The sequence below is a fragment of the Fistularia commersonii genome, chromosome 13 (assembly GCF_037954325.1).
Source record: "Fistularia commersonii isolate RoL2024-O1a breed Wild chromosome 13, RoL_Fcom_v1.0, whole genome shotgun sequence".
NCBI lineage: Eukaryota > Metazoa > Chordata > Actinopteri > Syngnathiformes > Fistulariidae > Fistularia > Fistularia commersonii.
In genome coordinates this window covers 2,176,954-2,198,382 of record NC_141296.1, presented here as the reverse complement: position 1 = coordinate 2,198,382, position 21,429 = coordinate 2,176,954, and the positions used below count along the sequence as shown (strand labels likewise).

Genomic DNA, 21,429 nt, shown 5'->3' with positions numbered 1-21,429 from the left:
CATGAGAATAAAGAGGTAATTTTGCATTCAAGGAGAACAATTTCATTTTGTAAAACGGATTCTTGCTATTTAAAAAATCATTTTTTTGCATGATTTTTTAACACTCATGACAAAAAAATGTGCTTTTGATTTTAATGTAAAAAAAAAAAAAAAAAAGCTCAACCCCACTCCATTCTCACCAACTGGTACTTGGATATCATATATAATATATGCAACATGATATATTTAATAAATAAAATTAATAAGAGGCACTAACTGGTAACACAGGACATTGCAGATCCCGGGCACGCAGCACACGGATCTATGGGGAAAACCAAGATTTGAGCATTTCCTCATGCATTTAATCTGATAAAACATAATTTAAGCCAACTTTTACATGACATTATCAGAGCGAGATATTTTTATTAAGGTTTTATTTTTATTTTTTACCTGCAATATATCCCTCCGTGCAGTTACGTCTGAGACAGCGGGCAGGAAAACAGTCGGCGCAAACATGACCTGTGACACGACCACAAAAGCAGCCGCTCGGTAAGATGGAAAATATACGTGCAGGATTTAACAATTTAAAAAATATATACAGTGACTTCTCACCTATAAGCAAAATACACAGGATCATTGTTTGCAGGGAAATTTTCTGTAAAAAAAAAAAAAAAAAAAAAAAGAGTCGACATTATGTTACTTGATGCCGTCTGCGAATTGAATCTAAATTCGGTATAACATTTCGAAAACACATCGTTTTACCTGCGGCGGAGACGATGGCGCTGCCTTTCTCTGTGACAGAGGACTGATTATAAACACCGATAACATGCAAATGTAGTGTTTTTTACAACGCAGACAATAGCCCGACTTGTACGTTCGTGCGAGAGATTCGCGGCAAGGACGTAGACGTCGCGCTTTCATGTGTTCTTCAATGACATTCAGGCTCAGTTCGTGAGATTTCCCCTCTTGCCGCTGCACACAATGATCTAAAAACAAAAAAGCATAAGGTAGAAGGACAGAAATAGACACGCAGAGCCATGAGGTAAGAATATGTTACATCTGTTATCTCCGAGCCACGAGTTTATGAATGCAAATGAGTCTCTCCTTGCACATCATACAATGCACCACCCTGACGGTATGTGTTTTACATGAAGTGCTGAAAGAAAAATACGAAAATCCATTTGGGGATGCTATATTTCCCCATCTGTGCGTTCACTGAACAGATTTTCGGCCCTGAATTGAAGAACGTGCCGAAGCGCGTGGCCTCGCGAACACCATTTGTGCTCAAAACGAGAGACATCACACCGATTTAAAGCCAATGTGAGAAAAATGTTTGACTTTTTATTATGCTGGGGTTGTTGTTAGAGAGAAAGTGAGAAATAAAAAAGGGATATCTGCTGCCTCAGTGTCCCGTTGGTGTTTTTCTGTCCAGCAGAGAGCGCTGCAGCTCGGTTTCACCGGCTGGATCCATGGCAGAACATGCTCCAGTGCTCCAGTTTTTGAGCAAAAGCAAAGTTCAAGGACACTGAGGCAGTAGAAGGGTGTTTGGAAAGAAACAAGGAGAATGTTAGAAATATTCTTGAGAGTTAATGTCAAGTCAGAAGTTCAACAAGGCGCCATTGTGTTACATTTGGAGCTTAACAAATGCTCAACTGTTGGGAAATGTCAAGCAATTGAGTAATGTCTTGTTTTGATTACGTCTGCTGTTTTAAGGAGCTCCGCCTTTTTTTTTTTTTTCTTAATTTCTCTCAATTTAACTTAATTTAATTTTTTGGGGAGAGGATACCATATTTTCGCACTTTTATTATCTGGACCTAGTGCTGTATTTTGAGTCATCGGTCTTGGCAGATACTAACGGATGCATTTCATGATGTGTTTGCTGATTGCAGTTTGTTTCTAATAAGATACCGGGTCCAGCTCAGAACAAAGTGGCCTTGAAAACACGATGGCACAGGTTTATTGCCGCAGCACAGTCTGATTAGCATGTAGTAGTGAGATAATAACAGCCTGTGAAGCATTTTAAAAGAGAGGCAGCTGAGCTCCAAACACTGATCTGCACTCAGTTGCCTGTTAGGAAGTGTCAAAATACTCTTAGTTGGAATGTAAAACTTGCGCAAACTCCAGCTGCCTCTCTGACAATCAAGAACAAAACATCACGGCGTTAGCCTAAATTACCTTTCATTGTTAGATAAATGAGGAAGTTTCATATGTGCGTAAAATATACATTTCGATTTTGTACTCAGAATAGCATTGATGCAATACTAATATAAAGGGAACTAATTGTGTCTAATTGTTATGGTGAGCCAAGCTAATGTAAACATGCTGATATCTGTGAACCAAAAAGATTGATGTGAATCAGTATTTCATGATCAAAAAATGCAAAATACACAAATATGATCATGGTTTTACTTAGTTGTCATTAAATTGGATGCATTGAAATATGTGTCAGGACTTTTAATTTTTATACATCTCAAAGTAAAATACAAGAGTCTGAGTTATTACAGCGATCTATTTGTGGCATTTGGTGACAATCTATGGATCTGCCTCAATTTATATACAAATGTAAGATTCATGCATCCCCCTTTCAATTTTAGCCATTTTCTATTTCCTATCATTTCTATCAGTAATACTATATTTTAGTCTTTCAAATGCTATGTTTTTACAGAATTTCACGTGAGCAGAAAATTGCTTTCACAGGCAATAAAAAACTTAATAAAAAAAGTTGTGTTAAAAAAGTGAGTTTTAACCTAGTTTTCAAGTTTCACTACTTTTTTAATTGTAGTTTTTTTTTGTGCAGTCCCATGTTTGGTATATGTGCTTTTTCTCACGAATGTGCTGTTTTTATGTAAGATTAATTCAATTTTGATTCATATATTTATATATTATATATTTTAACTACGCACTGAAAAAAATAACCTCACCAAAACAACAACACCAAAAGAAAAAAAAAAAACTACAATCAGCTTTTCGAGTTCCGGCGGAAATAAAGGTTGCTAGGTAACCGTTAATTGGGTTTCCGGTTCCACAAGCAGCCAATCAGGTCATCAGGTCAGCCCGGTAGCCCGGATGTTTCGGGCCACGGTCACCGCTTCGCCGCGCGTTTCAAAATGGTGGCCGTCGTGAGACTCGGCTACGGATTCTGTCGCCTGGCGAAGAAGGTGTCACGCAAGATTTTCAGGATATCTCATCAATGGGAGACCCCACGGACCGTGACGGCCGACGAGAAGGTGAGGTTAATCCCACGGAGTCCGTTTTAGGACACGCAGTTGTGGATCCGGGGCCGCCGAGTGGGAAATGTCGTGAGAACGGAGATATTTTTCAAGCTAGCTTAGCAAACATTCACGATTTTGCACGCAAAAAAAGGAGAGAAAGGCAAATATTATAATAATGAAGCTCCAAAGAATCATTCCCCCCCCCTCTCCAATCAAGATATAATTTTATTTAAAATTCTTATTAATCCCATCTTATTCCTGGCCCCAGAATCAGAGTAGCTTAGCATTTAAGGTAAGATAATACTTTATTGATCCTCACTGGGAAAATTCTTTCGTCAAAACAATGCAACCATAACAATATCAATACATATGAGTATAAGTATAACTAAAGGAGAAAATTAAAAGATAGGGAAAGACATCCACAGAAAAATGAACAACAAAGATAAAAATAGACAGAACAGAATAAAAAAAAAAACAACTTGTCATGTTTAGCCATTAAATCTTATGCAGAAGATTGACTAACTGTATTTTTTGTACTTTCATTGAAAAAACCGAGTATATTTGATTAAAAGTCAGTGTTTTTAAGTACAATTGTCATCCGAACTTCCCACCCCCTTTTACCAGAACTCTAACTGATATAGTTATTTAAGGGAATAGATAAGTTCAAGTTCCACTCCTAGGAAGTTTACATATATATATATGTATACATTTAATATACTCCGTACATATTATGGGCTGTTTCAGCAAAAGGTAACTTAATACGCCCTTCCTTGACTTCCCATCTCATTTCCATGACAGACAGAGCAGCTGTAACATTGGATCGGGGGGGCTGACGTGGTGAAGCCCTCCCTCAACTTCATTTAACTGAGCAGGTTTTTATTTATTTTATTTTTTACCCACGTGCTTCAATCGAATAAATCGAAACTTCAAGGAATCAAACAGCGAAGTAGAAAAGAAAACGTTGTAACCGAAATAAGGCACAACGTATTTTAACCATATCTCAATATTTAAAATGTGGGCGCACAACAGTTTGATTATTGTGACTTGACTTCCTCTTCTGTGGTTGTTGCTATGGCAAGACTTCCTTCTCTGGCAGGAAGTGACAGGAGGACCTAAATGATGAGTTTTAAAGTGTTTCACTGTAGAGGGCACATCATGTTTGGAGGAGCACTCCGCCGTGTCCCCAGGCAACGTGTTGTACGCGTTGTACTTGAGCTTTTTATTCCGGTATCTTAGCCCCAATGGCAAAGAAAAACAATGCTCTCAGGATTCCCGTTGATCACATGGTGAGTTAGTATTACTTTTCTTGGTCCCCCCCCCCCCCCCCCCGATCGGTATTATTGCTTAATGTATTATGTTGTAAAAGCGGTTTGGTTCCCCAGCCTTTCCAAAAGGGGCATCGAGGAGGTGAGCACGTTTCATTCCTCTAAATTGTGGCGCTTTGGACAAGATTTTAGTCTTCGTTTTCATCCCCCCCTCAATTATTTGACACAGATGTTAAATGTGTGAAGAGGACTGTAACGCAGTCGCTTTTTGTTTTAACTTGTCGCCGCTCGGTAGTGCCAGCTGCGGTGTTACACACAGGTGCCAATGAAAACAATCTTGGTGTGCGGCCATGTGTCTGGAATAAATTGGCTCCGTTAGAACTCAGCTTTCTTTGAATTTTGCCAGAGGCTTCTCGATTTACATTTTTTTTTGTAAGAAAAAAAGGAAACAAGGCTGGCAGGCAGTTTGGTTCGCAGGATGTGTGATGAAAATGTTTGTTCGATCCAAGCTGCAGCCGCTTCTCTTTCACCAGTTTTTTTTTTTTTTTAAGCAAATTTTGTCTGCACTGTACAAAGATAAAAAACAGTATACATCCTCCAATGGTTAATTTGGTAAACAAAAGGCCACCGCTTATCTTCATTCGCTTCTGTCTTGACCTCGGCCGTTTTTTTTAAATGCTAAGCTCTTTACAAAAAACCACAAAAGCTAAAACGGACTACCATGCATGAAAACATTTTTGACTTCATTTAACACGCCCAAAAATCTACGCAAATTGAGGCAGTTGTATGTGTGTTAAATACACAGCGGATATTCAACACTAAAAAATAAAAATGGAAGCGACAAGTAATACCGTTGGTTTTTTTTTCAGTCATCACCAACTAATGGAATAAATAACCAAGATAAATGACTGTAACAGGCAACAAATACAATGTTAGCATCTGTTCCTTCAGGGAAGTTATAAAATTACGGACATCCATTTTCAGTATTTTGTGTTTAATTGCTCATGGAATTGAAAATGTTTAACCAGGTTAGTCATAATCACAGCATCCGTCCGGCCGGTCGCTGGAAATTCCTTTGTTTTTGCATTGAGCGTAATTTAGAATTCATAACAAGCTGGAGGGGGATTATCCAACTCATCTGGCACAGCAGCACTTGGATTTTCCCCAGAAGAGCAGGGATGGTGGCGGAGGGGTTGGTTGTCTGAGTTAACTTCGTTCTCCGGGTTTGCTGTCGCTGCAAACCGGCTGAGGGGAAAAAGGATGCACTGGATTTAGATTGCGAGCCGCAATATGCTAATGTGCCAAAAGCATGACCATTTGATTATATATAGCCTCTGTCGCTATATTGATATTGCGTGTAACCTGAGACATGAAGTCACGTTGTGCTCACGTACGTTAAGTCATGAACATTGAAAGTTGAGCAATTACTGACTTTGAAATCAATGTAGTCACTCTCGAGAAATGATTTTCAGTCATCTACCTTATGGTTTATTCAGCTTCTTCCCGTCAGCTGCTTCTCAGAGTTTAAATTAAACCGTATTTAAACAGTAATATCTTCGCTGTCATTAAGTACTTGAAGAAGCAGCAGCAAATTTACATAATGTCCCCAACGCGTGAATCAATTACGCATGTCGGTTTAGTTAAAAGAGGTTCCCAGTTTTTAACAAATATTTAGTTTCGATAGATGGAACCTCAAACAGGTTGTTGACCGTTGACTGAAACGCACGTCGTTCAACTTCTAACCAAATATACCGTACATTCGGACTATAAGCCGCTACTGTTTTCACATGCTTTGAACACTGCAGCGTAAACAATGATGCGGCTAATTTATGCATTTTTTGGGGGGGGTTGAACTTCGCGCTGCCATAAATATTTCGCCTCATCACATCGGACCAATGAAATTCTGGGGCCGTTCCATTCCGACACTGAAGAAGACTACCGCAATTTCCGGACGATAAGCTGCGACTTTTTTCACGTAAACAACAATGCGGCTAGTATATGGACTTTTTTTGGGTTGGGCCGGGTGCTAGCGAGCTTCACGCCGCTAAAACATTTATCCTCATCACATCGGACCGATGAAATGACCGGGAAATTCTGAGTCCGTTCAACTCCGACACCGAAGAAGACGGCTTTGACGGTTTTAGCGCGCAGGAGGAAGCCTGAGATAGCGATCGGCTAGCTGGTGCGGCTTCTACTCAGGTGCGCTCAATAGTCTGGAAGTTATGGTACCTGTGGGTCCACACAAAGAAGCCCAAACCTCAGTTACCACTAACCGCCTGCTGCTCAGAAATGTAAAACGACACAACCTGCAGAACAGATTCCGCCTAATTTATAGTGAAATGTTCCTTTCTAAAGTATTGATCTGAAAGGCAAACAAAATCACCCTCGTATCACATGAGTGGGAAACCTGCATGTCGCTGGTTTGTGGCAATCGGAGTGGTGCGTCTGCCGTGAGTAGGCCTTGGGTTGGATCCAGACGTGGTTGCGACAGGTCTGTGGGGTTTCTAATCCCGGGCGGCGAAAAAAGCATGAATGTGCTTCAAGATTTGTCGCTGAAAGATGAATGAGAGTGACTGTCTTCGATGTTCTAACCACTTCCTGTCATGACTTCTTGCTCTTCTCTCATCTGCTGTTCTTGTTAAATTTCCGCTATCGACTCTTGTGAAGGTGCGTTTGCCTCGATTGAATTTTCCAACGCTCTGATATCATTTGGATACTGTTAAGTTTTAAAACCACCTTAAGAATCATTAAACTTTCATTTTTTTGGTTTGTTTTTGCACATTTTTTCTTTATCACCTTTGTAATTTTGTGTTTCCTCCTCTCATCGCAGAGCCAGGCGGTGTCAGACGGTGGTAAGCATGAACAGTCAATCTCCACGCCGCTAATCGGTCAGATCTTGCATTTTGCTGAGCGAAACGTGTCCGTGCACGACAGAACTAAGTATCTACTTCGATCTCTGTCTCGGTCACGTGTCGTATTGTCTTGACGTAGAGTTAAACATGTCTGCTCGAGGCTGCGGAGGCAGCAGCATCAGCCTCCCCGGGACTCCGGGCGGAGAGGCTCGACAGGCCAACAGCGTTCTGCGATGGGCCGTCTCGCTGGAAAAGCTGCTGGAGGACCCCTGTGGGGTCGGCTACTTTACGGTGAGACCGTCAACATATTTTTGAAGGCGTCATTTGTCAGGAAAGCGCTCAAATCCTTTCGGATAACTTGTTCTGACCTTGTGTGTCTCCACAGGCATTTCTGAAATCAGAGGTGAGCGAGGAGAACATCTTATTCTGGAAGGCTTGTGAAAAGTTCAGGCAGATTCCAGCCACTTCGTTGGATGAGGTATAACGGCTCTGCTTGGCTGTTTTGACACGTCTAATCTCCGCTTTCACGGTTAATCCATTGTGCCGGTGTTAAAAATCAATACTCTGGTATTTCGCAGCAATCCATTTTTTCCCGACAAGAAGCGTTTGAGTGTATATGCCAGCCCGAACACTTGACTCAAAGCTCATCGGCACGGATTGAGCCAAAACGATATTCCATGCATCAAAAACAGGATTTATTTGTATTCAAATCTGGATTAGGATACCAACCGGCGACATCTTGACTGCTAAGCCGGGATAAGGAATAGAAAACGAAGTTACACAAACAGTATAAGTATAATTCTAAAGTTTTGTCCGTTCGTGATGCATGGACTTGAAATACAGCATTTTCCGCACCAAAAGGTGCACTGGATTATAAGGCGCATAGAATAGAAGCTACAGTAGTGGCTGGGGTTGCGTTATGCATCCACTAAATGGAGCTGCGCTAAAGGGACTGTCAACAAAACAGTCAGATAAGTCACTCAAACTTTATCAATAGAATACAAACCGACGTTCTGACAACTCCGTTCGCTCCCAAAACAAGTGAGCGCATTCACAATACGGTAGCATACGGACCGGTAGCTCTAACAATGTATTACCAACTCCATTTGTCACAGTTCAAGGCGTTTCATAAAACAAAAGCATCAAGAAGAATCGCCTCTGAATTCATTGATGCTCGTGTCGCTAGCTAGCTAGCGCTGTTGCCTTCATTGGAATAGTGACTGTGGAGACGTTTCTACTTGCTGCTCTCTGTTCAAGTTTGTCCTTTAACTGTAGCCATCTTGCTGTTTCCTCTGAAACTCTGTTTATTCCTCTTTACTCTTGTCACTTCCTTCACTTCCGCACCATTGATTTGTTAATATTGAATTCTCTGGCTACAGCTCTATTCCCGTGTTCTACTGCGTGACCGATCGCCTTCAGTTTAAACTCTGTGTCGTAGCGTGACTCTTGAAAGGTGTCATTTTGGGGTCTTTATACAAACACAAGTGTTGTGTTCTAGAATTCCCCTTTACCGTTTTTACCGCTGCTACTTTGGCGATGAGTGCACAAACACACACACACACACACACACAAACGGAAATGAAAATGCACGCTTGGCGCTGTCATATATCCCATTAGCACCGCGCGCTGCTTCTTCCAAGGGAGAAAATGAGTCGGCGGCTGCTTCCCGTAGTTGCGAGACCTCTTGCGGCTCAATATTGATCCATATATAAGGCGCACCTGATTATAAGGCGCGCTGTCGGATTTTTAAGGAGATTAAAGGCTTATAGGAAAATATGGGAACCCTAGTTTTTGGCTAAGCGGCAGTCTGTCACCGTTCGCAGATGAAGGCGGCAGCGCTGTCAATCTACAAGACCTACCTGTCCGAAAGCGCTCCGTATTCAGTCAACATCGACGATACGGCCAAGACCGAGAAGAGCGATCTGGAGCGGCCCACACCTGACATGTTTAAAAAAGCTCAAACACAGGTCTGTAATGCAGCCCGCTCCCGAGGTAAACCAAGCAAAAAAAAAAAAAAACTACTCGATATGGCTAATGGATTAGATCACCGTATCCTTGTTCTGGTTTGTCAGATATTTAACCTCATGAAGATGGACAGCTACAGGCGCTTTGTGCGCTCCCCTCTCTACCAGCGCTGCACACTGGCAAGTGTGGAGGGCAAAGTGCTACCTCAACTCTCCGCGGAGTCTCTCTGCAGCAACAGAAGCCCAATCTTAAGTGACAAGAAGGTAGATTGGGACCTGAAAATTCATAAAAGACTGAAAACTGTCCGTTCTTTAGATCCTGCGTCGCTAAAGTAACAATCTGATCTCAAACAGATAGAGAAATCTGACTCGGACGGCAAGAATGCGCCGGATAGGCGACAGAAACGAGGCTCCTGGGGAGGTAGCGTCCCTCAGAAACATGCTTTTGAGATCAAGAGTTGTAAAAATGCGATGTTATTTCATCAGCACACTTTTTTTTCCAATATCAATAGATGAATCCAGTTGGGAAGCTTGGAAAGAATCCCATAAGTTTCTCAAGTCTCTCAGCAGTGTGGAGCTCGGCTCCTGCGACAGGCAGAGAGAGGTCAGTGCTCTTTGACAAACTTTTAGAAATACTCGTAAGCCTCATCGCTAAATGTGGCTTTTAGAATTTAATATTACAATCTTGTAATTCCTGGTCATTGTGTGCTGTATTTGAAACACAAAGCACTCAGCGCCGCGAGGTGAATCTTTACGTTTTGAAAAAAAACCCTGTGTTTTATGTGGCCTGCCAGTAGGACATCCTATTTTGAGTTGAATACAAAGACACTTCATTTTCGCAGGATTTAGAGCAATCATAAGATTGCAAAATGTCCTTTTATTCACCGTGTCTTTCTCTTCAGCGCTTGACGAGAGGGTTATTTTCACTTTCAAAAGCTATCATTTTCTTCTCTCGCTGATGAGCTTTATTTTAAAAACTGGGCCTGATATAAAAAAAAAAAAAATGAAGATATTAGATTCACTTATTGTTGAAATAATGCAGATAATATTGTTCGGGATTATGGGGATTTTATTTTCCTGTATGGCCGACATACATGAGACAATGTTTTCACGTAAATATATTTTTATATTATATTTTACTATTTTATATAATATAGGCTAAGCTACTGAAATCCCGCTCGGGGGTCCAGTTAGATCCCGGTAAAACCCTTCCCTGTCAGAAATCCTGTGCATAAGCCACTGCATAAATTCATATTTTCTGTCAAGGATAAGAACCGATGTCACGATCTCGTGAGTTGCGGAGCCGGAGGTGACAAGGTCTATGATTTTGGATGACCTGACGCTCATTTTCTCGATTTCTCGGCACCAAGAACGGCCAGTTCGGTCCCGGCGCCCCCGAGCAGGGCGACGGAGCCGGAAACCGGTTGGGGATGGAGGGCGGCTACTGCTGCGTCTACCTCCCCGACGGCAGCGCTTCCCTGGCCCCGACACCGAATGGCGTGCCCATCAGAGAGATGTTGACGGGCCTGTGCGAGAAGAGAGGATTTCCGTTGAAGGATGTCCTCATTTACCTCCACGGAAAGGAGAAGGTGAGAAAATCGCTCCTCTGTTTCCCCCCGTCGTCTCTCAAAATAGGATTTACGAGCTCGCGCCGCCGCAACGCACCGAAATAAATGTCCTCTGTCCGCCCTAATATCATCTTCACAGATGATTCCCCCACCCGCTGTTTATTTTAGTAACCTCAAGTACGATGATTTTCTCTGTTCCTGTTCCAAATTGGTGTTTTTCTGCAGCAGCCCTTGTCTCTGGACCAGGACTGCTCGGTGGTGAGAGACGAGCAGGTCCTACTGGAGCTCATGGTGACGTTCGTGTGAGTCAATGAGGCGACTCATTCCTTCCCTCGGTTCACACACACACACTTCCTGTCTGTTTGCACCTGGCGTTCACACGAGGTTATCCCTCGAACAACCAGAGATCAGATGTTTTCTTAACACTTTTTTTTTTTGACAGCGTTTTGAAGGATGTTTGTGTCTTGCAGGCTGGAGAATGCCTTCACTGGTAAGACGAGGGGGATCAAGGCCAAGTCTAGCAAGACGCTGCAGGATGCCTTGTCTGCCGTCCTGCAGACCAATCACCTCAAGCCACAGGACGTCCAAGTGACTCTGGTGTGTGTGTGTGTGTGTGTGAATGACTGCCTCTGACTGTAAGCAGGGGTGGAGACTGCGGCCTCGGAGTTAGTTTACCATCTTATGAATGAAATTCTTGCATTTTCCTGTCAGGCATTTATAGGCCTATTATGTTAAAGTTGATGATAGATAAATCTAATATGGGATTCAAATTTAAAATCATGACTTTTGAGCAGCTTTGACTTTAAACCTGCAATTTATTGCCTCCACAGATGACTGTATGTTGTGGGAAACCCTTTTAAATTCCATTTGGTTTTAGTAAAATTGATTTTGGTGCTATTTTTGCCGTCCTTCCAAACAAAAGACTTCTATGTTGTCATTATTTTTTTTTATTATAACCCCCCCCAAGTCTAAATATGGAATATAAGCATAGATTTTTTTTTTAATTTTTTTTTTTCAATGAATGCACTTAATAAAAGACATTATAATAATCTTTTCTTCAGAGATCAGAGTAAGACAATTGATTAATTGATTATTTCCCGATTCCTGGACAACAAAGTGCACAAGTGCATCGCATTGTTTAGCTTGGGCCTTTTTGCATTTGGAGATTTTTTTTTTTCATTTCCCTCCTCGGCAGCCGTTACCAGTCACAGTTTAAATGCAAAAATGCACGTTAATCACGTCAATATAATCTTTCAATGTCCCCAGCTGAAATCAGATCTGTTCTTCTCTATTAATTTGCTTTTTCTGGGGCCGTGAGGTCGTGATTCAACGCCAGTGTGTTTTCAGTGTTCGTCTCTCCTCTTTCTTCTGTCGTTTTAGGTTGGAAGTGATAAGCCAGTAAATCTGAGCAGCACGGTGTTCCATCTGGCCAATAAGAGAATACAACTTGACAAAGCCAAGGGTTAGTAGAATTGACCTTTTTTTTATTTATAGACCTCCTTTTACCAAGTTGTGCATTTTTTTTTTCTCTCAATGCAATTTATATTCACAACTCTATTATTCCCCTCCAAGGAGCCGCACCGTAAAAAGAGCGCTTGGCGGCCGAGGGGTGAATTAAACGAAGCTAATGCTGATCAGATGGCTCTTTCCGCTCCCTCTTTATCTCTGGGTCGTCCCTAATGTGTTCATAGATTCTGCCCGTCTCAGCCCAACACTGCATCAAGTCAGGGCGTTCCTCCACCGTTCTCCAGAAAGCGTCGGCGGATTCCTCGGCTCTTAGTCTCTTTCAACTGGTCGGCAGGGTTTCTTTTCAGCGTCCGCTCTCCTGCCCTAGTTTTTTCCCGTGTCACGGTCGACGTATTCCTCTTCCGGCCCGGCTCTGCTTTCTTTGTGTTTCTACGCGTCTCTCACTCCTCATTCGTTTCCGTGAGGCAACAACGTCAGTGTCCATTTGGGTTGTTGAATGCGATGCCACTTTGAGTCCTCTCACCTCATTTACCAACTGCCGAGGCAAAGGAGAACTTACCGAAAAAAAAAAAAAAAATTGATTTTGGATACTCTGTGTAACACCAAGCTGGTACAAAGTAATTTAAAATTGTTTTTTTTTCACCTCCTAAAATTAAATATTCTTGAAAAAAAAAAAAAAAAAAGCTTGTAGCTCTATTGATTTGTAATAAAGAGAATTGCATTTGAGCTGCAGAAGTCTATTTCCAACCTTCAACCAAGCTTGTGATCTGCTGGGTTACTTTCAAGCCTGAACCTTAAGCAGGTTTTTTTTTTAATTAACTTTGAAATATTGATAGCAATAGTGATTTCCCGCTGTCTTGTGATGTTTATTGGCTTGCTGTATGTCTTCTGATGTAGAGTGAGCTACAACTCCCACACAGGGTTTAGCTAATGCTAAATGGCATGAAATGTAATAGCACTAAATCAAAACTTACTTCCTTGATATTGTTTTTTTTTTTATGTTGTTTGACAATTTGTGTGGTAGGACAATATGTAAAAGCCATTAGTAAGAAAGTGAGAAAAAATACATTTAAACTGAATACAAATAATATTTGCTTTGCAACAACACAGAGAGAAACTGAGTTTGCCCTCGAATGTCATAGAACAACATGTCAATACAAGCCGTGTGTGTGTGTGTGTGTGTGTGTGTGTGTGTGTGTGTGTGTGTGTGTGTGTGTGTGTGTGTGTGTGTGTGTGTGTGTGCCTGCACTACTTTGCAGATTTTTTGTTTGTTTGTGATGAAATAGCCATATTCTAGTCTAAGAAGAGAAAAAAAAAACAGTAAAAATTATAGTAAAATTAAACTGAAATTCATTTTCTCAAATAAATAAAATATGAGATCTCCTTTGTTAAACAAAGATACCCAGCATTGCGAACTCTCGCTGCTCTCATCCGGAATAACATTGGCTAAGTAGAATATATCTAATATATCTGTAAATACCTTTGTGGAAATTAGCTTTTCACAGGGGCTCTGAGAACATAACTCAGAAGTGAGGGTACTCTGAATTTATGAAAAGTTATTTATATATGTGTGTGTGTGTGTGTCGGTCTGTCTGTGTATATATATATATATATATATATATATATATATGTGTGTATGCAATATATGTATTTGTGTGTACATATGTATGTAATGTATGTGTGTGCGTGTAGTTAACATTATTATTATTTTTTTTTTGTATTTTTTTTTTTTATAACTTGCACTGTCGACCTTCTGCTGTGAGTGGTTGAAATGTATACTTTGTGGGACAATTCAAGGAATATTCTCTATTTTGTACAGGTATCCTGCTTTTAGAATTTTTGGCAGCAAAGGCTATGGCAAAAGCCAAAAGTACTATTTGTTTTGGACTGGTGAAGTAAAGCTTGTTAAAAGAGAATGCAGCCTGCTGCTCATTATTCTGCCGGAAATCATTTGTTTGTCTACACCACTGACTTTTTACACCATTGTGTTTTTGGGCAGGGAGAACCACAAGCAAAATTTCCAAATCCCATGGAATTGTTGCACCCACACAGGTACGGCCGTCGGTGGGAAAAATAGTTTTGATGTTGGTTCGTTTAAATATAAAAAAAAATAAAGCGTGACTCTTTCATCTCCATTCACTGTTAAGACACAATGAGGATGATTCACCCATGTCATGATTCGAAGATGACGCGTTTTTTTCATTTTATTAATAAAGCAATTTATTTTTGTCACATTAATTTGGCCGGCGTTCTCATTTCTTCTTCCAGGCCGAAGCGGCGACTGCATGCGGCACAGAAGCGCCATCACACACCCAGGAAGACAAAGCCAAGACACAGCCAAAGCCCAGTAAGAACCCCGACATGGATGGTAGGACACCTCAGAAGGAGTTTGATTGATTTGGTGATCAGAATTGATCACCAATGGGTTAGTAATATGAGTTTATGCGGGGGGATTTAAATGACTTGCTATGAAACAGTGACAGAACTAGTTGTCTAAGACAGGGGCATTATCATTGTTTATTTTTTTTATTTTTTTTCTTTCCACCACCAATAAATATAGGTATTTGTTAATACTTATTATCACTATTTCCGATTTTAGTATTAGTATTTTCTACTTTTAGTGATTTTGTAAATGTATTTTATATTTTTACTTGACTCCAGGATGTAGACATTTAGATTTTGGGAGCGAATGTCACTGAACAATGCAGCCTTTTGGCCTTCGGGAAGTAAATAATGATAAGGAAATGTCAGATATTGAGGAAGACAAATAGAAGTGACAAAATATGCCATCTAAAAGTTCAAAAATGTTCAGGGCATTTCAGTCAATCTCAGTCAGCTGACAGAAAGGATCACAAAAACAAATCACAAACAAGTCAAGAGCGACTAACATTCCCCCAGTTTAACTTCCATTTTTATAATATATTATTTAACTTCCATGAAATAAGATAAGAATAAGAAAATGAGGAAAAAATAAGAATAGATGCACCACCAAATGGTCATCAAAGCGGTCTCTGGAACTCTAGGAAGTACTGCAAATGCTACCGAGATGCAGGGCGTTTGGATTTTGGAAGCGGCGATGATCAGCACGGTTGTCTCACAGCAAGAAGGTCCTGGTTGGAATCCTTCCGCCATTAGCGATGATGCGGTTTTGTCCGTTCATCTCCAAGTTACCTTCATTCCTCGGACGTTTAGATCCGATGTCTGCAAAACACAAATCACATCATTTCCATGTCCATCCGTTGTCCCTTATTCCAAATGACACAAGTATTTTGTTTCCCCTGTAGTTTCTGAGATCTGGAGTTTAAACCCTTATGAAGCCAGTTGTTTTTTTTTTTTTTATGTTTTCAAGGGGGACAAATGGAAAAAAAAAACTAAATTGTTGTGGGAAAAACGGCAATGATGGTGTGTGTGTGTGTGTGTGTGTGTCAGGGCTTCTGGACATGCTGTCGAGGGCCCAGTGCTACAGGAATGACGACCAGCGAGGTCTTCTGACCAAAGAGCAGTTGGAGGTTCCTCATTTCCTTCAGTTACCGCCGTCCCAGACGGCGAGCGCGGGACCGGATGAAGCCGGGACGGCCACGTCCTGCGCCGCAGAGCCCAGAGACTCGTCCTCCAGCACAGCTGAGTCCGTCTCTCGAGAGTTGAGGGAAACAACACTTTGAAAAATATCCGAGGGATGAATGGATGGATGGAGTGACGCGAAAAGCCTGAGAACAAATCTCTTGCATCACTATGCTTCCAAATATTTTTGGTGGAAAATGGTGTTATTCTTTTTTTTTTTTTTTTTTTTTCCCTCCCCAAAGATGAAATAAGCTCTTTAGCCTAAAAGAAAAGGATAAACCGAGGCAATCATTAACGGTGACTTTAAAACACTACACGTCCCTGCAGGGAAAGGTGTTGTCAAACAGTTATTTATGTTGCCGCCGTATATGAAAGTACGTTTTAACTAAAAAAATGAAGTTTTGTGTTTATTACTTCCCTGCTGTTCAGTGACACAGTTTTGGAATTTCCCATTGATTGTTTTTCAACTCTTCAAACTGCAGCCAGGCTTTTTTAGAAAGCAAAATGTTTGTGCCAAAGGACTGTCCCGACGTTTGATGTGAAATGCATGCATGTTTTATGGTGTGTTATAATATTTTGACTGCTTGTTTTTTTTTTTTTTTTTTTTTTTTTGAATCTACTTGTGGTACTTTAAATTAATTTTGTTTGCTCTATTTGCACTTTTGAAAATGCAGTCCTTTTTTTTTTTTTCTTTCCCATCACCTCACATATCTCAGTATTCAATAGGCTATGCTAAATATCAAGGAGTTAATTCATTGTAATTACTCAAAATATTTGAAAAAAAAAAAAAAAAACTTCCCAGAAGATTAAAACATTCCATGGGCAAATGTGAGCATTAATGTCTCTATTTGTAAAATATCAGTGTAGATTTTTATTTTATATCACATTTCTTTTAAATTTTTTTAACAGGAGTGTCCCTTCACAGATGGTTTCAAATATACAGTGGTATGAAAAAGTTTGGGCACCCCTGATCATTTTCAAGATTTTCCTTTATAAGTCATTGGTTGTTTGTCTCAGCAATTGCAGTTTAATATGTCATATAGCGGACAAACATAGTGATATTTGAGAAGTGAAATGAAGTTTATAGGATTTACAGAAAGTGAGCAATAATTATTTAAACAAAAGTAGGCTGGTGTTGTTTTATTGATTTGAATACCTTTAGCACTAATTATCGGAACACAAAATTTGTTTGGGTGCCCAAACTTTTTCATGCCACCGCAGAGCACCCGGACCACAGCTGGGCAACTTGCGCTTTTGAGACAAAGTCCAATTTGTGTGTGTTTGTCACACCTGCAACTTAAACCCCATGTGTGATCATTGCAGCCTGATAGAGAGAAACTCCCCTCCGGTCGTCGTCCGCCTGCATCTAATCCTCCTCCACCTCTCACACAGTTACTGAGAGACTCCCGTCTGGTATGCTGATGTAATTTAGGATGATGGGGGAATGTGTGTGTGTGTGGGGGTGTGTGTGTGTGTGGGGGGGGGGGGGGTCAACGGGACACTGCGATTGGCTCTTTATCAAGGGTTTGCAGCCAATGACGTCCCACATCTGTCGGCAGACTTGTTGATGGAGGGTGTTTTGCGGTTTTCCGGGAGAAATATTATGTGTATTTTTTTTTTTTTTCTTTTAGATGAGTCATAGTTGAATATATCCAACTGGATGATGTCACTTGCTTGAATTTTTTTTTTTTTTTTTTTTTTAAAGCGTAATGGAAGTATATGGTTTGAGAAGCATCATCTTGGCCAACCCACACATTTTATTTGAATTGAACAGATTGAACCGCACAGACATGCATTAATATGCAATATCATGTCTATTTAAAAACAACCTTAAGCTGGAAACATGAATGATTAGAATTAAATCATGGTTCAGTTTGTTTTAACCTCTATATTGGTGTGTGTTTTGTCCGCTGATGTATGAATGGTGCGTCGGCGGAGCGATGAATGGGCAGAGCGGGGTGTGCTCTCTCACAGATACCGAGGCGGCAGTGACATGAGGAGTGCCGTCTCCACAGCACGTCTGCGCTGAGCCAAGAGAAAGAAGAGGGAGAATCGAAGGTGAGTGCATTTCCTGCCGGCGTTTCATCAAAACCCTTTTTTTTTTTTTTTTTCGGATGTGATTGCAAAGCGTGTTCAATCAGCAGATGTGTCAGCTCGCTTCTGCTCAGCCACTCCCGTCGTTCACACCGTCGTACGTTTTTGCACTCTGAGTTTTTTTTTTTTTTTTTTTTTGCGTTCAACCTCTACGCCTCATTCTAAGAAAAAGCTGAAATGTCTTAAGTGTAAATAATTTTTAAAACATGCATCCCTTAATTGTACACCGTAGCATCTTCTGTGTCAGGATAGATTACAAACCCATTTGAATAATTGTGTTTCATTCACACAAAATGTTCCTCTCCGCCAATAGACGCTCCGAAAGAGGGAACGAGTCAGCGTTTTTAGAACCGAACATATCAATTTAGATCCCGGCGTGCCGTTTTTTCGGGAGCGAGCCTCTGTTTTTTTGGTAAAATGGTAACGACTACCGAAAGGAAGGCGCCATCAATAGTAACTGTTATTGGGTAATAAACGCGATTGAGCTGTGGTTTCAGCCGGGAGGGACGGCCGTCTCGGCGAACCACCCGCTGAATTCACCCGGCTCCGGGGAGTTAGGGTTGTGTTTGTAGGAGTCTCGCTCCTCGGGCGGAATCCAATACCCCAAAAACATAAATTACACAACCTAATTGCTTTGCTAGTCTAATGCATTTTATGACCTTTTCCCCAGACTGTTGGTGCCGCTTATCACCGGGATCCAATTCCGCGCGCGCGTCGCTATAATGGCTCACATTATAAATGTCCTGCACCACTAAGACTCAATTATTTAGATCCACATAAACACAAAGCAGCAAAGTAAGCCTCATGTTAATGGAGATTACCCCGAGGTGAAAGAATATTAACACCGATGATAACCAATAAGACGCTGTAATTTCTTTTGCCATTTAAATCGGTCTTTCGGCAAATAGACTAATTCAAGAGGCGAGATGGGCGACTCAAATTACTTTTCTTCTCCCGTGCCTCCTTTTAACACAGAAATGTATTTCTTCTGCTTCTCAGCGAAGGACTTAATTACCTCTTACCCACTCCAGGATCTTGAGCCGAGACAATCGCGCTGCATGCCGCTGTTTTAGGATTGAAATTTTTAAAACCCATCGGCTTACGCAACGTAGATGCTTGTCGTCTTTGTTAATTATTGGACCGTCCTATCCTGGATTTCTCTTCCCCTGGTTTCAGAGGACGAGCCTGCGAGGCAACACATTTGATTTGTCCAGCCTTGCAGAAAGAACTCGAATAGCTTTTAAGGCCGAAGCACCGGCGCGGCGTTCGGCCTGCAAGCGCGACTCCGCGTAAAAACGGTCAGGCGTTTTCTGTATTTGCGCGTAAGCCGTTTTAGCAAGCCTACAGTGGGATTCTTCATCTACGTCAAAGATGGCGCAGGCATAAAGGGAACTATGTTTGTCGCGGAGAAACCGTTAGCTTCAGGAACCAGCCTGGAAACATTTCACTCGGCTTTTCTCGACGCGACGAACCAACTGGTAGCAAATGCCAGCTGGTATGATGTCGTCGTTTTGATTCCCCTCCATATCTTTCACTGCAGCCAGTACCTTTCTATGGAAGCGATCACAAGCGGGATTTAAATTTCTTGACGCTGACCGGCGCGTTGAGCTATTTAGCGAACGCTCGTTCTGTAAACGCAACCACCTGTCACTGCACACAGTAATCCTGGTGGTGAGACCGTAAATGCTCACTTAAATAATAACCGCTAAAATGATGAAGAGGAAGAAAAGGCCAGCTAGAGCTTGGTAAGAAGCCCGGTTGTTGTTGTTGTTGTTGTTGTTGTTGTTGTTGGAGGACTCCTTGCCTCGCGTAGAGTTAGCGAACACTTGGGGAAGCTGTTCCCCCGCCAACCACGTAAACAATGACTGTCGTCCACGAAAAGTCTCGGTTTCAGTACCTCTTTTAGGGCTTTCGCACGTCAGCGAGTTAGTCTGATGCTTGTTTTTTTACATCTACTTTATATTCTGGGTACGTCTGTCCGGTCTTGCCCTCGTAGCCAAACCCGTCGTTATTTAAAAATGAACCACCGAAATAAATCCGAGCCAAAATGTTTGGAAACAATTACCTCAATACATTATCCAGTTGCTGCTTTTTTTTTTTTTTTCCTTCGCATTTGGAGCAACCTCAAGACAAGTCACGGTTGGCAAAAAGGGAAACCTTTTCCTTAGCTTGAAACTCGTGATTTTAATTGGCAACTCACTGAATGAAGACAAACCCTGAATTCAACAGAAAATGAGAACCAGGAAAATGCATTTGATTTGTAAAATACTGAAACACTACAAATATAGAAAGGGATTTGGAAATTCGACGCGTACTGTAAGGGTTTGTGGGAGAAAGCAAACTCCTGACAGGAGCGATCATCCATCCACCCATTTTGCCAAGCATAAAAAAAAGACAGTCACTTTCTCAAGTTACATTTCCAACTGCCGGATATAGAAAGCTTTTATTTATTTTATCTAAACCGTGTCCAGAGTACACCTGTACGGATTCCTCAGCCAACTGGTTTTACTCCGTTTCAAAAGAAATGATAGCGAATCTTGTTTTGAACTTGACTTTGCTTTAACTCAACCACAGTTTTTACTTTTTTTCTTTTTTTTTGTTTCTCTTATTAACTCAGTTCAAGCTGATCGTCTGATTGTGTGTAAATGTGTGAAAACAGGTGTTTATTCAAAAAAAAAAATTTTATTCAAGAGAAAACAAAATTAGAAGTTCGGGCTCTTTTTTTTGAGCCTGAACTAAAAAAAAAAAAAAACTATATGTAGAAAAATCCAGCGACGTGCATTCGCCTTTCGGAGGTAAAGTAAGCATTTTCTTTAAATATGACAGCGATTCTAGAGTCTGAAAGAAATTGGTTATTATGGCTGAATCTAATCACTTGTTTAGGACTCCGGTAGACTGAGTTTGCCCATTTTAACACTGCCTTTTCGTTGTCTTCCATCCCAGAATTACTCAGGGATTTGTGAAATAGCCTAGCGACAAGCCAAAAATCAAACATTGCCATTATTTCCTTTGTTAAAATTTCAACTAAAAGTAATTATTAATGTTACACCCATTTGCCTTATGAATTAAAAAAAAAAACTATCATGAAAGAGTCATTTTTATGTTTACTATTATTTTACATTGGACCTTCTGATATATATATATATATATTTCGAAATAAATGAAATGATGTTAATTCTTTTAATGAGACCCTTTTTTTTTAATCTGTATTTCTGCAGCACATCTATCCGTGATCGGCTAAAAACGGATCATTACCTCATGGCAACGCCGCTCATCCCAAATAACCCGATATTCCTCCGAAGCACCAGCGATATCAGACACGAACGTAAAGATCACGCGATATTTTAAATCGATTTCCTGCAAATATGATGAGTCTCGGATGAAGCGCGGACTCAACAAGCGCGGTGATGGTTCGCGCCTTCGGTTGGTCATCGTTTCCAGGCACTCGGAGTTCCTTAAAATTACAA

General features: G+C 41.0%; 1 protein-coding gene and 1 long non-coding RNA gene across 5 annotated transcripts; one reads left to right on the top strand and one right to left on the bottom strand.

The window, feature by feature from the left end:
- Nucleotides 1–429: 429 nt before the first annotated feature.
- On the bottom strand, nt 430–766 carry LOC147227515 (uncharacterized). Its single transcript, XR_015107042.1, has 3 exons — nt 742–766; nt 592–634; nt 430–498 (listed from the first exon to the last, which is right to left on the bottom strand). It is a non-coding gene; the product is annotated as an uncharacterized LOC147227515 (long non-coding RNA).
- A 190-nt stretch (nt 767–956) lies between these two features.
- On the top strand, nt 957–17,757 carry rgs14b (regulator of G protein signaling 14b). Of its 4 annotated transcripts, none has more exons than XM_086158519.1 (15): nt 957–1,021; nt 7,287–7,308; nt 7,448–7,599; nt 7,694–7,786; nt 9,132–9,275; nt 9,381–9,536; nt 9,627–9,693; nt 9,785–9,876; nt 10,643–10,861; nt 11,066–11,142; nt 11,311–11,437; nt 12,221–12,302; nt 14,307–14,359; nt 14,576–14,675; nt 15,737–17,757. In XM_086158519.1, the coding sequence occupies exons 3-15, from the start codon at nt 7,456–7,458 to the stop codon at nt 15,967–15,969; spliced, it is 1,587 nt and encodes a 528-aa protein (XP_086014645.1). In that variant the 5' UTR covers nt 957–1,021; nt 7,287–7,308; nt 7,448–7,455; the 3' UTR covers nt 15,970–17,757. The 4 variants fall into 4 exon arrangements, with proteins under 4 accessions (XP_086014645.1, XP_086014643.1, XP_086014644.1 ...); XM_086158517.1 differs by lacking the exon at nt 957–1,021 and adding an exon at nt 4,357–4,477 and having other exon boundaries at nt 11,069–11,142; XM_086158518.1 differs by lacking the exon at nt 957–1,021 and adding an exon at nt 4,357–4,477 and having other exon boundaries at nt 14,576–14,654.
- The last annotated feature ends 3,672 nt before the right edge of the window (nt 17,758–21,429 follow it).

What these genes read in the sequence shown, in the direction of transcription:
- rgs14b (XM_086158516.1), top strand. Translation starts at nt 4,433, where the DNA reads ATGGCAAAGAAAAACAATGCTCTCAGGATTCCCGTTGATCACATG. An exon ending in ACCTCCACGGAAAGGAGAAG is followed by an intron (nt 10,862 to 11,065) that starts GTGAGAAAATCG and finishes GTTTTTCTGCAG; the next exon opens with CAGCCCTTGTCTCTGGACCA. An exon ending in GAATTGTTGCACCCACACAG is followed by an intron (nt 14,360 to 14,575) that starts GTACGGCCGTCG and finishes TTCTTCTTCCAG; the next exon opens with GCCGAAGCGGCGACTGCATG.